At 50.8% G+C, this 17,054-nt stretch overlaps 1 protein-coding gene across 1 annotated transcript in view; it reads right to left on the bottom strand.

Moving 5' to 3' along the window:
• Positions 1-1,707: 1,707 nt before the first annotated feature.
• Positions 1,708-17,054, bottom strand: part of SLCO2A1 (solute carrier organic anion transporter family member 2A1) — a 112,532-nt gene continuing 97,185 nt past the window's right edge. Inside the window, exons 13-15 of the mRNA XM_049870597.1 lie at positions 13,538-13,602; positions 10,137-10,260; positions 1,708-8,936 (exon numbers count right to left, since the gene is read on the bottom strand). Of these exons, the coding sequence (XP_049726554.1) occupies positions 8,816-8,936; positions 10,137-10,260; positions 13,538-13,602 (310 nt within the window). The 3' untranslated portion in view covers positions 1,708-8,815. The remainder of the gene's footprint in view (positions 8,937-10,136; positions 10,261-13,537; positions 13,603-17,054) is intronic.

Raw genomic sequence — 17,054 nt, 5'->3', positions numbered from 1 at the left:
TAAAGTTAATCTGTAGTGAAATAAAGTACATCAGTAGTTGCTCAAGCGGGGAGGGAAGACAGAGTGGGGCTGGAGATAGTATTGACTGCAAAGGGGTACCAAGGAATTTTCTGGGCATCCCGGAAATGTTCTATATCTTGATGAAAACGGTCATTACATGGTTGTATACATTTGTCAAAACTCATTGAACGGTAAGTGGGTTTAAAATTAGTGCTTTCCGTTGTATGTAAGTTAAAGTCAAATGAAGTTGATTTTTTTTTAAGTTTATTTTCTATTTTCTCCAAGCTTCTGGTCTAATCAGTTAGAACACTAAAAACGCTGGAGTGTCATTAATTGAGATGGGGTACTCAGTAAAAGGAGGTTAGAGGAGAAAGATGGGGAGTTCAGTCTTGAACTTGGACTTGATTATCTCTCAGGCCAAAATCAGACAGATGCCTGGTATCACCACTTATTCCTCACATCAAGTCCTGCCAAATTTCCCTGCTCGTTCTTTCTTTTTTAAATATTTTGTATTTTTGGTGAACATATATGCAGCAAAACACTCTCCCATCGAACAATTTCTACATGTAATGTTAAGTGGCATTGGTTACATTCCTCAAATCTCTGCTCATTATTTCTTCAACAAAGCCCTCTCCCTGTCCCTGTCCCTTTCTCTCTCCCTCTCCTTGTCCCTCTCCCTGTCCCTCTCCCTCTCCAAGGCCCCAGCCCTAGACTGCCCTTTTCAACACTCACCTGGATTTCTGGCGGCTTTGCTTGGCTCTTTAGGGTTGGGGTGGGAGGATTTAAATCCTTACATGGGGCAGGCAGGCTATGTGGGGACTGAACAATCTTAAGAGCACAGGTACCACCTACTCAGCTCTAGCCCATTGTTGTGGGGCTGGAGTGCTGGTTCAGGGATTTTCAAAAGAAAATCTGAGATTCAAACTCTCCCAACTTTTAAATGTTAGTAGCTAATTTTAAAATAAATGTCATGTAGGTCAATTAGAACCCATGGGCTGGGCCCAGAGACAGCCAGTTCCCAAGGTCAGCTTTATAACAAGGCAGGGTCTAGCGCAGGGACCAGCTCCTGCTGACTCAACTTGAGCCCTGGCACTCCAGCAGCACCCAGCCTTGCAGCAGGAAGCCTGTGGGTGCCTGGGATGCTTCTGCTGTGCTCTGGTCCTGCCCTGGTCTCTGGACCCCGTGGGACATCCAAGCTCTGACCCTATTCAGTACCAGTGTACCCAGGCACCATAATAACAAGAAGGAGGCCTCCCTCCCAAGAGTCTACCTTAGCCAGCAGGGCTCCCACTCCCAAGTACACCTGCAATCCCTGCAGCCTTTTAACATGGAAATCCAGTTGCATCTTGTTTCTGTTTAAAACCTGTCAGTAGCTCCCCATTACCCACAGGTGGAGCCCCAGTTTCTAAAGGAAATGTGTATGCTGAGCCCTCCCTCCAGACCCATCTCCCACCATGCTGCCTTCTGCAACTTGTAACTGTTCGCACTACCTACCTTCTGCACTCCTGGTGCTCAGCACTTGCCGAGTGCCCAGTCTGTGACAGGATGGGCGCTTGGCTCTTCCCCAGGTGGGCAATGACCAGGATACAGACATAAGTTCCTCTCGATGCCGCTTCCTGTCTCCAGGAGGTGCTCTGGGAACGTTGCGGGGCCGGGGGGGGGGGCGGGGGGGGCGATTGGGGGAAGGTGGGAGCAAGGCTACCTAAGCACCTCGCAGCCGCGGAATGATAGGTGCCAGACGGCGACGCTGTGGGGAGACTGACAGCATCTGGATGGGAATCCCCCGACACCGAGGGCCAGGTGACCGCTCAGCTCAGGGCAGGTCAGAGAGCCTGGGGGAAACCCTTGTGTGCCCCGCGTCTCCGCCACCCACCCCCAGTGGTTTGTGGCATATTTGCCTCTACTTTTCCTCTTTCTTTAATGTGCTTATTACACTTTTGTATTGAAAATATAGATACACACAATAAACGATACTGGAGGGGCGAGCAGGTACCGGTGTGCTCAGGCCCTGGGCCACTCTAGGGTGGCCAGGGTAGGGTTGCCGTGGGGAGTCCCGCAGGAACGAGAGCGCTCGGCCAGGGAGGACCGGTGGTCGGAGTCGCACCAGGCTAGTGCCGGGGAGTCCCCCAGCCGAGCGCAGGAGCGGACACCTTCCCCAGCGTCCCCTAGCCCCGGGAGGCGTGGTGCCTCTGCAGGTCTCACTGCAGGGCCGCGGCCGAGGGGGCGGCGCCCTCTGGTGGCAGATTGCGACACACTGCCCGCCCACCAGCCTGCGGGCGGGCGCAGCTCTCTGCAAACCTTCACACCTGCGTTCCTGGCGCGCACCTGCGTCGTGGAAATCAGAGAAAAGGAGCCAATACCACTGTCCACTGCGCCTCACTTTCCTCGTCTGTGAAATGAGCATGAGAATTGCATCTCATAGGGCTGTGGTGACGATAAAAGGAGCGCTTAGGAGGGCGTCTGGTACTTTTCTGAGCTACCAACACACTTAAGCCGTTGAAACTCTGGGCTTCAGGAGCCCTTCTGATATCTGTGTGTGTCTTGAGAAGCGGTACAGGTCAAGGAGCCGGGCAGGAGCGGAGTGAAACCTGTCTCTGACCCCTCTCAGCAGGGATTGAAGGGAGAGCTACTTTGTCCAGAACCGCAAACCAAACCAATGTTGGTCCTTATCTGGGACCTCTGAGGTCACTTTTGTGAATTTTGGGATACCCGGTGTATCTCACTGTGATGGAGCCACAGAGCAAAGAGAAAGTGAATTAACACCACACTGGGGGTCTGATCAGAGGCTCCTTTGAGGTAGCTGACCTGCCTTTCTCTGAGACTGTGCCCCTATGACTTTGCAGCTCCATGGCTGGGGCTCCAGCGTCCGCACAGGGAGAGAGAGGAGGTGGGCTGGGAAGGGAGGGCAGAGCAGCCCCCACATTGCCTTGGGTTGGGCAGCTTTGGGGCACTAGAGGGTGGCTGGGAAATAGCAAGCTCCTCCAAGCATGCAAGATGGGGGCTGCCTGTGAGTGTACTGGGCAGTGGCTCACCCAGGAGCCCCTTCCCAATGTGGACTCAGGAAGGGACACTGAGCTGGGAATGTCTTCCAGGGCTTGGTCAGTTGGCCATTCTCCTGAGGTCTTGAGTGAGCAGAGGTGGCACTGACCCACAACTCATGGCCCTCAGCTCTCAGGACCCTCCAGGCTGGACCCGACTGCCCCTCCAGGCCTTGCCACTGCCCTCCGTGGGCCCTATGCCCAGCGAGCCTCAGAACTTGCTCAGGGGTTCCTGCTTCCTTACCTTTGTCTGTGCTATTTCCTCTGCCTGGAAAGCCTTTTACTGCACCTTTGGTTCTCTTGAAGAGACCAGGATCAAGTTTCTTTCTCGATTTCTCAGCTGAATGAACTCATAGCATTTTGCCCTGTGTTAAGATCATATTCTTGCACCAAATTATATGCCCTTGAAGGGCAGGAACCATGTATTTGTCACATTTTATCCTCATATACATCAGATACTAAATAAATAAATGAAGGCATGAGTGACAACTGGAAGGGGCCTCATTTTCTCCATCTGTAGGATGGGACTAGTCATATTAACCTCTCAGGGTTGGTGTAAGCTCTAGGAGAGATTCCTCCACTGTGGTTCAGTTCACCTCCTCCCCTTCATGGACTTTGGGACTTCAGCTGTTTTTCTCTGTCTGGCTCCTTGGCCTCTTCTATCCTTCGGCCTTTTGCCCAAGCAAACCTCTCCCATTTTAATAGAACCTTCCTCCAACATTGCATCTTTCTAAGTCACCACACCATTTAAGCCTCCTCAGAGTCAATCTCCTCCCCCACCTCCCCATCACTCTGCAAATTGGCTGCTGCCTCAGTCTTACCTGGAAATCATTTCTTTGCCTTTTGGATCCAGAATTGATGCTCTGTCTTTGTGGAAATTTTTCCAGACTCTCACTTTCCTCTCACTCTCACCAAATAGCCTGATAAAGCTGGCTTAAGCATCCTGGTGAGCTATCCCAGCATTCATCCATAACTGCTTTTTGTCTTTCCTGAGCACAAAGGAAGGTTATCCATTCCCACCCGCATGGCAGTTAGGCAGGGCCATGCAACGAGTTCTGGCCAATGGGCTGTGAGCAGAATGTGTGTTGCTTTGGGGCCAAAACATTTAATTACAGGTGCAAGACCCTCAAGGACTTTTCCCCTGTGGCATCTTGTCATGAAATGGGGCTATATGAGGCTGCAAGTAGCCTAAATTGCTGAGCAACCATTTGAGGGCCACTGCCCTGGAGAGTCCACCAGACCTGCAGTGGACTTTATGTGACAAGATATAAGCTTTTGTTGTGCCAGGTCACCGAGATTTGGTGACATTTTACGACAGCATCACCAAACCTGACTTACCCTAATAAAAAAAAAAAATTTGTTAAACGAATGGATGGCTTTGTAAACTGCAAAGATCTATGCACATTTGAGTTATTACTGTCATCAAGGTGTAGCAGGGACCTGGGGTGGGTGGTTTTGGCAAGGTGGGGTGAACCCTGGGTAGTGTGGTAGTGCCATATGGGTGGGAATGGGGGTGGAAAGTGGATGAATGGGCAGGGTGTGTCATAAGAGAAAAACTTCCTCTTGTTTAGGATTTGCCAAGGTCTTGCCCAGGACCCGCTTACATATTTAATCTCTGATGAAAGATTATAATGAATCCAGTGCTTTTGGCAGGAGATAGACATTTCTCCCAGGTATTTAGTACCTGTGGTTGTGAAAGATAGGATTTATCTCCTGAATTTGCAGGGTCTCTCTCTCTCTTTCATACACACACACACGCACAGCATTGCCAATCTCTCTGGGAACCTAAAATATTTTAATATCAAATTTGATACTGATCAGATTCAGCCCGCAGCTTAGTTTTCTCTCTCCATCTTTGAGAATGGTTGGGAAACAACACAATATGGCTTTGTGTCATAAGCAAGACTCTGCTAGTCAGTCACCAGATGGGAGTGCGCCCCTGAAGGTCTGTCTATGTGCAGACTTCTCAGGGCCTTTTCTTGTGAAAGCCTTTTTCTCTTTGTTCAAATGCAACTCTCTTTTCTCCACGACTAAGCTTTAAGAGTTTTTGGGATCCTTTAACTCATGGTGCTACAGGGCTAAATCAGCTCTATTTAATGAATAGTTGTAATGTTCTTGCTACTTGAATTTAAGGTGCGTAAATGAAATTGTATCTAGTTCTCCTCATGTCCCATTACCCAACTTGCAAGGTCCTCGGTAGAGTCTTCCACTTCCCTTCCATGGGCTAGTGAATTTCAGTGGGAGGGGAGGGTACCTCCCTACCATGTTTCAATGACTCAGTAGGTGAGATGGTGCTGGACCAGACAGATGGACCACCTGGTTTGAGTCCAGGCCTGGTCAGTTATTATTTGTGTGAAGTTGGTCATGACAGCCATTCCTTGATCTCAGTTTGCTCATCACCTGATGAGCAGTCTGGCCTCTGTCACGAGGCTGTGGTGAGGATCACCCCGGGGGGCTTTGGGCCAAAGGACAGTTTATAGAGATACTAACTGGTGTTTGGCTTTCACTCTTCTATTCCAAGAAGGTTCAAATAAGGATGAGGTAAAGAAAAAAGTTCCTGGAGACCCTTCCTTTTCTGGTTGGAGAGGCTGTATCGTGCTGGAGAAGGAAGTGGTGCAGAGGGGTGGGCTTCTATTTTTGGACAGGGAAGGAGGGCGTGGCTGTGGGTATGCACAGGGAGGTGGCCCTAGCCCTGTGATCTGGTCTCTGCAGGGTTTCCAAGTTTAGGGAGAAGCAGGACCACTAACCAAAAAACCAAACCTGTTGCCATCAAGTCGATTCCGACTCATAGTGACTCTATAGAAGAGGGCCTTAAACTGGGAAAGGGCCAAAGACCCAGCATGGCCTTCTAAAATGCAGAAGCACCCAAGGACCTGTGGGTACTCTGGGAGCCACATTCATGCATGACTGATGTTGAATTTCCAACCAGCCAGCAAGATGGGGGCTTGAAGTCAGCTTTAATTGATTTAAAGAAACAACTGTGGCCCATTTGCACACCTAAGCTTGTGGAGTGAGAGTTCCTCTCTCAGTACTTACAGGGCCTAGTATAAATATGAGCTCCTAGACTGTTTGTCATGCCTACTCCTCCTGACTGGAACCTTTCAGGAAGTCAGATTTGCAGCTACCCCTTCACCTTGTCATCCTTGACTCACACTTGAATTTACCAAAGGCCTGTTGAGTTTGTAAATATCTCAGTAGTGTGAACCCAAGTTCTGACGCTCTGCTACCCTGAGGACCCACCACGCAGGGCTTGAGGACCATTCACATTAGCCTCACAGAACGTGTTGTTAAAAGTGTGATTCCCGAGCCCCCTTCAGACCTATAGAAATGGAATCTGGGACGGGGTGGAGGGTGTTAGGACTCTGCATTTTAACAAGTTCCTCTATGAAAGTTTTATACTGATGGATGCTCATTCATCTTTGCTCTAGAATGTAAAACGGCACATGCTATTATATTCCCAGCTGGCGGTGGAGAGGAAAGATTTGCTGGGGAAGTAGTACCATTGATTTAACTGTTTGTGTCCAACTCCACTCTGGATTACAAATACGGGGACAGAGATTAGGTCTAGCTAGAGCCCATACTATGGGCCCTGGACAGTGCAGAACTTAACTGAAGGAACAAGAAGTGCCTGCTGCCTGCTCAGTACTAGCCTGATGATTGAGAACTGCATTCCCTCCCATCCTCATGAGCCCCTCTGTCCCAAAAGTCAGGTTCTGTCTGCTCTGTGACAGATGTACATGTCGGCACAAATTCATGACCAAGTTACATCAATAGTAAAATTATAATATATTAACAGCAATAGTTATAATAGGGTAAAGGTTTCAGAAGGAAACCAGTCTTCCAGAATCTGAAGGTCGGCACTCACTCACTGTTCGTGAACTCAGTTGAAGGCAAAGCCTCCAGAAATTGGTTAAATCACTGTGAGAAGGGCCAGGGTTAGTTGCAGGAAATCATTTTTCAAGCAGAACCATTGTAAATGCTGAATCTGGCCCCTGAGGTTGCAGAGAGCCTCCCTTCCTGCGTGAGATCTTTGGAAATAAGGCTGTCTGTAACAGTAGTTTCCACGAAGACTTCAGTCTCAAGGCAGTTTGGGCATTGGCATAATTTTTTTTTTGACTTATTGCCATATGAGGCCTTCTTGGGAGGTGGCACAAGGAAGTATGTTCCTGGAGTGCTCTTCCCAGAGGAGTGGCACTCAAGGTCCTTGTATGGCAAAGGACCGATGACCAGTTGCTCCAGAGGACATGGTATACCAGGACCCTGCCCAGCAAAGGGTCAGGCGCAAGGTCAGTCTGGTGGAGCCATGGATGGTTAGGATCCTTGTTGACAATCTTTGAGTTCCTGCTGTGCCTCCCCCCCAAACACTGCTCACTGAGCACTCTCTGGGAGGAGGTTCTAGGGTAGCAGAAGGTAGGTGAGGTAAGATCTGTGGAGAACTATGTACTAGGGAGATGTCCGTGCACTGCCTTGCACAACAAAGTTGGTCTCCAGTAAATACAGTGTTTGTTAATGAGAAGCCTCTTTCATTGGCTTCTAACTCTGAGTGTCTACCACGTAGCAGCGGGGTCTCTCAACCCATGCCAGGCTCACAGAGGGCACCCACCTCCCTGGAGGAAGTGAGAAGAGGCTGAGAAAATGTTGATGAACATAAGCATGTCTGAAGCCAGAAAGTCGATCTTGCCTGTCTCCAATTTGGGCCACAGCTAGCTATATAGCATGGTGGCAGTTAGCATTCACTCAGCTTCATCAGTTGCTTTGCTGACATTTCCTACTGCTTCTCTTTACAACTTCTTGGCAGACAGGCTGAAGTCCAGACAGGAAAAACCATGTGAATCTACTTCATGTGCTCCAGAGAAACTTAAGGAGAGTCTTCTCATTACTCTGAGATGAGGGGTCTTGTCCCTACTCTGGGAGGGTGGGAGTTTGAGCACCACCACCATCCCACAGCCTTGCTTCAGCTCTTCATCATGGTGTGGTTTCCTCAGTTTGAAATGTACTCTCCCAGAAACACAGAGAAAAACATATGCAAATACAAGTATAAAAAGGGCTAAGGCTAACGCGAACAGCATTTGGATGGGCCATTCTTGGAGTTTCTTAGTCCCTGCTCTGGTGCCTGAGTGTGGGTGACTGAGAGGGAACTAGCTGGCAGTACTTTCAACATGGCAGCCTCCAAAATGGCCTCTAGGGGCAGGAAGCAATGGTCTGAGGGGGAAAGGAGCTAGCCTCACCTGGGTCCCAAGATGATGTCTAACCCAGCTTGAAGAGAGGCTACAGCCAGGCTCCAGTGCTCCTTCCCCTGGCCTGGCTCTGGGCCATTAATGACTCAGCCCACTCCCTTCTTCCTCTCACCTCTGCTTCTCCATAGCAGTTGGGCAGCTAGAGGACAAGAAGGGCAGATATCCCCTTTCCCCTACCCACTTAGGGGCTGGTGAGGGGCAAGAGCGACCTTAATGGGCATCCAAGTAGGGGGACCCAGCAGTGGGGATAGCCTGGGCATGTGAGGGCCCCTCCCAAGGATCTAGGGAAGACCTGACCCTCCAGCTGTATGCCTACTACCTCCCCCCACCGCCCACCGGGGTACACTGCAGCCCTAAGGAGCCATGGAGGAGGAACTTTGGGAGGACGAGATGGCAGGGAAGGCAAATGATGGTTGGGGTTTTCTTTCTTACTTTAAAAAAACGAAAAGGAAATAACTTGTTAACATTAGTAAATACAGGCAGGTGGGGGAGGGGGCAGGGTCCACTCTCTGGGGCAGAGCGGCAGCCTGAGACCCAGCATCAGATGAGGCCCGTAGCCTTCTCCTGCACATTGTATTCCTTGTTTTTCTTCACTCTCCAGCTGGTGACGAAGAGCAGCAGCAAGCCCAGTACCTTGTAGCCCACCTGCAGGCCCAGGTATCTGTGGGGCAGGAGGAGACAGGCCCAGTGATGGGGAGGGGAGCTCTACTCCCATGTCCCAGGCCAAGGCCAGCAGGAAGAAGAGCATTATTCCCACTAGTGGTACTGAGGCTGCATCGGGCATCACCCAGGTGGGAGCCACTTTCTTTGTTCCTTTGACCCAACAGGGTGCAAAGCTCCTGGGAAGTATGTAGGGAGGAGGGAGTAGGCAGGAAGTAGGGATGGGTCTCCTAATCCAGTGATCCTCATCCCTCCACTAGCACCCCCTAGAAGGCCAGACCAGGAGGGTCCTTTCCTCTAAGCAGAGCCAAGGCTTCCAGCTGGTCAAAATCCCCAGGGCTTCCAGGAAGCAGAGGCTGCGCAGCCAGGGGGAGGAGAGAAGCACCTTTTCTCTCCCCTCTTGTTCTGTCTCCTGTTGAGCTTCAAGCCAGTTCAGTCTGGTTTGAACCCCTGCTCATAATTTGCATTTCTAGTAAGTTCTGTGCTGAGAATTTGCATTTCCACCCTAGATATACTAAGTCAGAATCTACAGTTTAACAAGATCTTCAGGTGAGTCTATATATAACTTCCTGGGAAACTATTAGAAATGCAAATTCTCAGCAGGGGTTAGAACTAGAAGGAACCAGCTTGAAGCTCTGGTCTGCTGGCCTTCTCAGTCACTCTCCAACCATTTCCAGATCCCATTTAGCCTCCTTAAGCCCACCCTCCCCATGGTTTCTGGTCATGTGACGGCAGCAGGTATGGTGGCTAGAAGGAATGCAGAACTCAGCAGTACTGCAAGTTGGGCTCAGGCCACCGAGGCAAGGTGGGCTCCCTGTCCTTTACCTCTGCCAGGAGCCAGGATGGGGACCCCTTCTCTCTGAGCAGTGGGAGGCTGGCGTGGCATCATTCTTGGCTCCACAGCTGTGGCCTCTCCCCTTGATCCCCACTATCCCCTTTCCCTTTGACAAATTTTTCTGCTGTTGCCCCTCCTGAGGGCCTGCCGGGACAGCAGATTGGGGGCTACTTCTGAGGGGCCCTGGGTCTTGTTACCTAGATGGCTCCCTGTGAGCCCTGAGATGCCTGTCACTGGTGGCCCCTACCCCCTGCCCATGGCAGAGCCTGCAGAGATGGCCCCTTGGGTCCCCCCTTTCAGAAGGCTTACAGCCACCCAGTGGCCACTGGGGCCACTGACTGCTCTTTGCTCGTTCTGGGCTCTCACCTGTCTCGGAGTGCATCGTTGTCATAGTAGGCGCAGGCGCCTCGCCTCCCCGAACACTGCGAGCTCCACCGGATACAGGAGTAGTCGATGGTGAGGCCGTACAGGGCTGGAGATGGCAGCCAGGCTGGCATCAGCAGGGGAGAGAGTCAGAGAGCCCAGGTCATGCTGCGGCTGTAGGAGCGGGCACCTAGGCCCCCCCCCCAGCACCCCTGACCAGTTGACACACATGAGAACAGCTCTGCCCTGGCCTGGGAGTCACAGTGACTTTGGACAGCAAAAGAGCTTTCAGTGAAGCCTGAATTCCTCTTTCACCAGAAGGCTTAGGAGAGAAGAAGGACCCAAGCTACCCTCTCAGCATAGAATGAGTCACAGGGGTCACTTTGATGCCAACTCAGAGACATACAAACATAATTCCCATGCTTGGGATTGGCCCCAATTTAAGGTATAACTGAGCTCCACTGTGGGGAAGGAGGCTCTCGAGGGCTCTCAGCAAATTCTCACACAGCCCGGCAAGTGGGAGGGTGCCTTCATTTGTACCAAGGTGGAAAGTGAACTTAGCAGCTGACTGCCACACAGCCAAGAGGGGTCAGGGCCTGGCTTTGAACTCTGATATAAAACCAAAAACCAAACCCATTGCCATTGAGTTGATTCCGACTCATAGCAACCCTACAGGACAGAGTAGAACTGCCCCGTAGGAACACCTGGTGGATTCAAACTGCTGGCTTTTTAGTTAGCAGCAGGAGCACTTAACCACAATGCCACCAGGGTTTCCTGAACCCTGGTATACCCAGGTTCAGGTCCCCTGTTCTTCCACTATACCCAGCTGCTCTGCTGGCTTAGACAACCCCTGGAAGACCTCAAGACCCTGCCTCCTCAGAGCCTCTGCCCCAGGCCCTCAAACTTCCCAGGAGCTGAGAGTTAAGGCCCGGTTCGGCAGCAGCATGCCTTAAATTAAAGCCAAACTAAACCCACTGCTGTTCAGCCAATTCCGACTCATGGCGACTCAGCGTGTGACAGAATAGACCCACTCCACAGGGTTTTCTTGACTGAAATCTTGATGGAAGCAGATTGCCAGGACTTTCTTCCACAGTGCTGCTCAGTGGGTTTAAACTACCAACCTTAAGTTAGTCGAGTGCGAACTGTTTTGCACCACCCAGGAACCTTACTAGCTGTTAAATATTTTGAATCTCTCCTACCCTGTATTGTTAATTATATAGCTCTAGGCAATCACTACACCGAGGAGTGACGTGTCTAGGATTTGAACCCAGGTCAGGCTGTCCCTATTCCCAGCCTCTGCTTAGGGCCCTATAAGGTGCTGCTTTGGGACCAAAGGAGACAATCTTCAGGCCATGGCCCCACAATGAGTGGGAACCTTCGCAGAAGCAGCCTCTCTACTCTGCTCACTCCGAAGTCTCCAGGTGAATGGGGGCAGGAACCGACCAGTAGGATTAACCTCCAATGACCAAATCCAGAAAATTTTAAACCAAACCCTCATAAGTAATTTAAAACCTGCTTAAGTTTATAAATACAAAGTTCTTTTTTCCACCCCAGGGTGGAATTCTGTTCCTGGGTGATGACTCCCTCCAGGTCCAAGTTTTCTAACTATAGTTCCAACTTGAGTTAGCTGAGCTCAAACAAAAAGCCAAAAGCAGTAGGAGAGAGCCATTGTTTTCAAGGTCACTGAAATAAGCAGGGCAGGTTCTTCCCAGCCCATCCTAGCTGCTGGTTGGGCTGGGACGAATGCAAGGTTTTTTTTCCTAGGGGGAGGTCTTAAAGAATGTTATAAATGAAGGAAAACAAGGAGCTTTGATCCAAGAGCACCTCTAATGTGAGGACTGGGCAGATTCCGCTGTTTGTAACATGGACCAGAGAGCCGGGCCTGAAAGGGCTCAGCAGAGGGGAGAAGAGTAAGTGGCTCGAGGCCCAGAAATCCCACTGAAAAAGCTGTTTCACTCCTCATCATCTGATCTTCACCCAACCCAGGGTCACAGAGGGCCCTGCCCAGGCTCTTGCTCAGCTGGTCCCAGGAGGGACATCACCAACACACCCCGGAATGATAGTGGGAGCCATCGCAGAGTGAGGTGCGTGACTGGCTCCCCTGGCAATAATGACAATGGGCTCTGCAGGGATTTCAGCGTTTAAGGTCAGAAAGTACACTTGATCGTAACTCAAGTTGCTCTGCTGTAATTTTATATTCCCCACTGCAGTGAACACTCAAGCCAGTTGCTGTCAAGTCAGTTCTGACTCATGGTGACCCCATGTGCCTCAAAGTAGAACTGTGCTCCAGAGGGTTGTCACCGGCTAATTTTTTTGGAAGTAGATTTTTAGGCACAGCGGTTAAGTGCTCTGCTGCTAACTGAAAAGTCAGTGGTTCAAACCCACCAGCTGCTCCATGGGAGAAAGATGTGGTGGTCTGCTTCTGTAAAGATTTACAGCTTTGAAAACAGCTCTACTCTGTCCTATAGGGTCGCTATGAGTCAGAATTGACTCGACAGCAACGGGTAGATTGTCAGGCTTTTCTTCCAAGGCACCTCTCAGTGGACTCGAACCTCCAATCTTTCAGGTAGCAGCCAAGTGCATCAACCTTTTGCATCACCCAGGGACTCCAGCGAGCACGCACTGGGTCCTTACTTAATAAACACGTCCTTAGTTGAATTCATTAAATACCTAGCTCTTCATATGAGTGCCTAGTGTTAAATCTATGCCTGGATGTGACAAGAAAGGACAGCACAACCTAAGCAGTCTGGAAAACGACTTGCAACTTGTAGCAAGGCCCACTGCATGTCTCCCTGCCCAGGGCCGAGGGGTCTGGCCTGTGCACCCAGGGACTGCAGGGTGTTCCTGCCCCCAGCAGCTAGCCTTCCCTGTGGGGCAGAGCTGATCATACACATAGATGGAGTCCTCCGCTGGACACTGGGCTGCTTGAGGGCAGGCAGGGCTTGCCGGCAGAGGGCCCACACACAGGAAATATTTGCTGAATTGCAGTAGGAGGAGTCAATTTTATAAATGGGAAGGAAGCCAGGGTTGAGCCCAGCTGCTGTTCTGGCTGAAGCAGAAATGCAAGGTTTTGTTCCTACAGCAAAGTTCTTGGAGAAAGATTAAAAAAACAAAACAAAAACAAAAAAACACCTGCCTTGAACTCTTTATTAGGTATTCTCAGCTGCATCCACTTTTCATTTTTCTTACATAATTTAGTGTGGAATTAATGCCATAGATGGAATCTTTTCTAATCCCAACCATTCAGGGAAACTGGCTGTATCAAGTGTTTGGCATCTGCTGTTGATTATGCAGAGCTTGCCTTTATAACAGACGAGACGAGGCCCCAGCCCTGCTCCGCACCCCATAGTCCTCTGATGCCCTGGGGCAGCTTCTTGTGCAGCAAGGGGATGGCAGACACTTACCCAGCAGGCGCATCAGCAAGAACTGTACCCCGATGGCAAACGACTTCTCTTCCTGGTTCACCACCCTGCAAAGGAAAGCAGGAAATCAGGGGCAGGAAGGTTCAGGCTGTGCCGCCTCTTGGTCGGGGGCAGCCAGCCTGGAGCTGACAGAACCTGCCCTCACACACCGACAGGCCACCCAGCTGACTAAGTTCACCTGGACTGAGTGCCCATTTCTCCATCAGTGGTTCTCAAAGCATGACCCCCGGACCAGCAGCAGCAGCACCTGGGAGCTTGTTAGAAATGCACGTTCTCAGGCCCCGATTACGAGGTGCTGAATCAGAAACTGAGGGCAGGGCCTAGTAATCTGTACTTTAACAAGCCCTCCAGGAGATTGTGATGCATGCTCAAGTCTGAGACCCGCTGGTCCATGTGATTTTCATGGCTGTCTAGGACCTCCCTGAAGAGGTAGAAGGCAGGAGAAAGAGGCTGAATATGTGTTTATAAGGGCAGGTCTGGACAACTCCCACAGAGTGGCTTATCCTAGTAAAAGAAAGCCCAGACGCAAAGTGTAATTAGGGCTCCTGGGCCAGAGGCTTCTGTGTGCAACTAGAAGAATCCCCTACCCAGGGCGGGCTTCACGGGAGTGCGGCGTGCAGTCACACAGGACCCCGGACTCCGAAGGGCCCTGTGTTTGCTTAATGCTCTGCTGTTGCTATCTTGAAATTCTTCATCGTTTTTGAATACAGGGCCCCACATTTTCCTTTTGTGATGGGTCCTGCTCCTACCCTTCCTCCCTGAAGAGGAGAAATGTGTTTGACTGATAAAGGGGGTTCAGAGAGAGAGAGAAACGGGGAGAGAGTGGGCAATGTTGCTAGGCCCCGCCCAATCCCAGCTGAGGAGCAGAGCAGAGAGCACACAAGGTGGGGAGCTGGGAGCTGGCCAGCAGCAGCCCAGCCCAGAGAGCTCCAGCAAAAGTATCCAGCTGTAGGCCTGTGAGAAAGGGCCCCTCCCTGGCCTGGCCCGGCTCCTGTTTGGCCCTTAGCCCAGGTCAGCCTCAGTGGACCCTATGGCTTTGGAAAAGCCCGAGATGAGCGACTTGACTACAGACTTTTCTGTGCTCTGAGCATACACTCTCCCAGGTGGGTACTTGTCAGGAGAAAGCACTCAGGGCTGAGGGGAAAGTGAGGAAGGGAACTCAGAAGCAACCCCTGGACCTCCACACCCCCACCGCCACAGTTCTACTAGTACACTGGGCACGGACCTCTGCCAGCTCCTCTGAGTGGTGGTCCAGTGAGGAAAATACTCATCAGGGTGTAGGGAGGGGATAGAGGCACCCACTGGGATACTTTCCACTAGAAAGTGCCTCAAACCCAATCCTAATGGGTGCCCCCTTGACACCTACAGATCCCTCCCACCACCCAACCTGTAATAGACACCCCCGCCACATGTCTTGGACACAGTTACCGTGCTTGGCTGCTAGCCAAAACGTTGGAGGTTTGAGTCCATTCAGAGCATCCTTGGAAGAGAGGCCTGATGGCCTACTTCCCAAAAAGCAGCCATTGAAAACCCTACAGAGCACAGTTCTGCTCTGACACACATGGGGTCCCTGTGAGTTGGAATCGGCTTGATGACAATTGTTTTGGGTGTCATGGGTCTGTACTTCCTTACACAGGCAGAATCCCCTAAATCCTCAGCTGAATGGAACTTGGGCACCCTGATTTGACATCCGATTTAAATCGTGGGCTCCTTCCTGGTCTCTGCCCCATTAGGCCCTGAATGAACGCCGATTTCCTGACCTCTCTCTCTCCTTGCACATTTCCAGCTGACCTTCTCTCCTAGCCTGTACTGCATGCCTGGTTGGGGGCCCAGACTGATACCAATAATGCTAGGGTTGCCTACAATGTCATCTTTAAGCCTCACTTTCTCACACTAGATCACATCCATTCTTTTATCTTTCCCAGTGGGATTTCTCTTTAAACCATCTTGGAGTCTCCTTTCCATTTCTCCTCAGTCCCTGACCTGACTTGCAAGTGACAGATTTTTCTAGGAGAGCCACAAGTTGCCTGGCCCGGAGTTGAAATTATGCTCTGTTCTCCACTACTTCCCCATCTCTGGAGTTTGACGAAAGCCCTCTTGGAAGTGATTTGACTGGGATTGCCCTCTGTCGCCAGCTTCTCAGGGACTCCACTATGACATTTCCTTACCTTGTACCCTTTCCTTGTCATGGCCTGTCTCAGGTCTATCTCAGGGTTAGTGCCCACCATGATCCATCTGACCCAGGGTGCAAGAAGGGGCCCATCCAAGTGACTTGAGTGAAAACGTTAGGAATTGGAATGCACAGAATGGGGAGGAATAGAGGAGAAGAGGGTGGCAATAGCAAGAGGCAATATGCATTGGCCTTAGTGCCCCTGCATGTTCTATGCCGAGAATGCTAGGTCCTGATTGCTCTTCTCCTGGGTCATTTCTCAGGGTTGAGATCGCAGCAAGCACCCTTAAGGGATGAGGTAACGTCTTCTTCCCTAGACCAAGAGCCAAAAACCAAAAAGAAACCCGTTGCCATTGAGTCGATTCCAACTCATAGCGACCCTATAGGACGGAGTAGAACTGCCCCATAGAGTTACGAGCGAGCACCTGGTGGATTTGAACTGTCGATGTTTTGGTTAGCAGCCGTAGCTCTTAACCACTACACCACCAGGGTTGATAAAAAGCAGTGGCTCCCCTAAGCTCAGTGTTCTTCAGCTGCAGCACAAACCCACTAGGTGGGAAACACATACCTGAGACCCTTGTATCACCCCCGTGGGGCTGGGGGGCAAGGGTACTCAGTGCTGTATGATGCTCATGCTGCTTGCTGTGCAGTGAGAGTAACACCCTTTGGCTCTGACCCAGGAGTCTCACACTTCCGCCAGCATCTGTGAGATGCTAACAGGCTAACTTATAAATAGGGTAAAAACCCAGGCCCTGAAAATGGCTGCTTCTGCTCCTTCCTTACCTTTTAACCTTCTGAAGAAAACAGGTCACAAGCACCTAGCTATCTGGTAATAACAGTTAGTACTATTATTTGGTTAATAGTGGTAATTAACCAATACATGGAGCATCTGTATTTACTAAGTGAATTACCATCTAACCCTTTGACGTAGATATCATTATCCCCGTTTCATAAATGCGGAAACTGAGGCTCACCAAGGTTAGGCAACAGCCAAGGACATTCAGCCAGTGTGTGGCAGAGCTGGGACTTTGACCCTGGCACCCAGATCCAAATCCTGTGTTTCCCTCTCTGCAGTGAGGGGATGAGGACAGGAGGGAAGATGATGAAGCAGGCCGGGGGATGGGCCAGGTGACCTTGGTTGCAGAGGGTGAGGTGAAGGGAGGGTCACTCCCTGTGTAAACCTCAGAGGCCCTTTAGTAGTGGCTGTAATGGAACGTGTCTCCCTCTCCCTCCAGCTCTGGCCAGCCTCTCCCTGCCTGACCTGAGCACTCAGTCCTGGCTCCTAGCACAATGGGCTGTACTTATCTCCACTCCCACTCTGTCTCTGGA

Source organism: Elephas maximus, chromosome 26 (genome assembly GCF_024166365.1).
Source record: "Elephas maximus indicus isolate mEleMax1 chromosome 26, mEleMax1 primary haplotype, whole genome shotgun sequence".
NCBI lineage: Eukaryota > Metazoa > Chordata > Mammalia > Proboscidea > Elephantidae > Elephas > Elephas maximus.
This window is presented reverse-complemented; position numbering and strand designations above follow the sequence as displayed.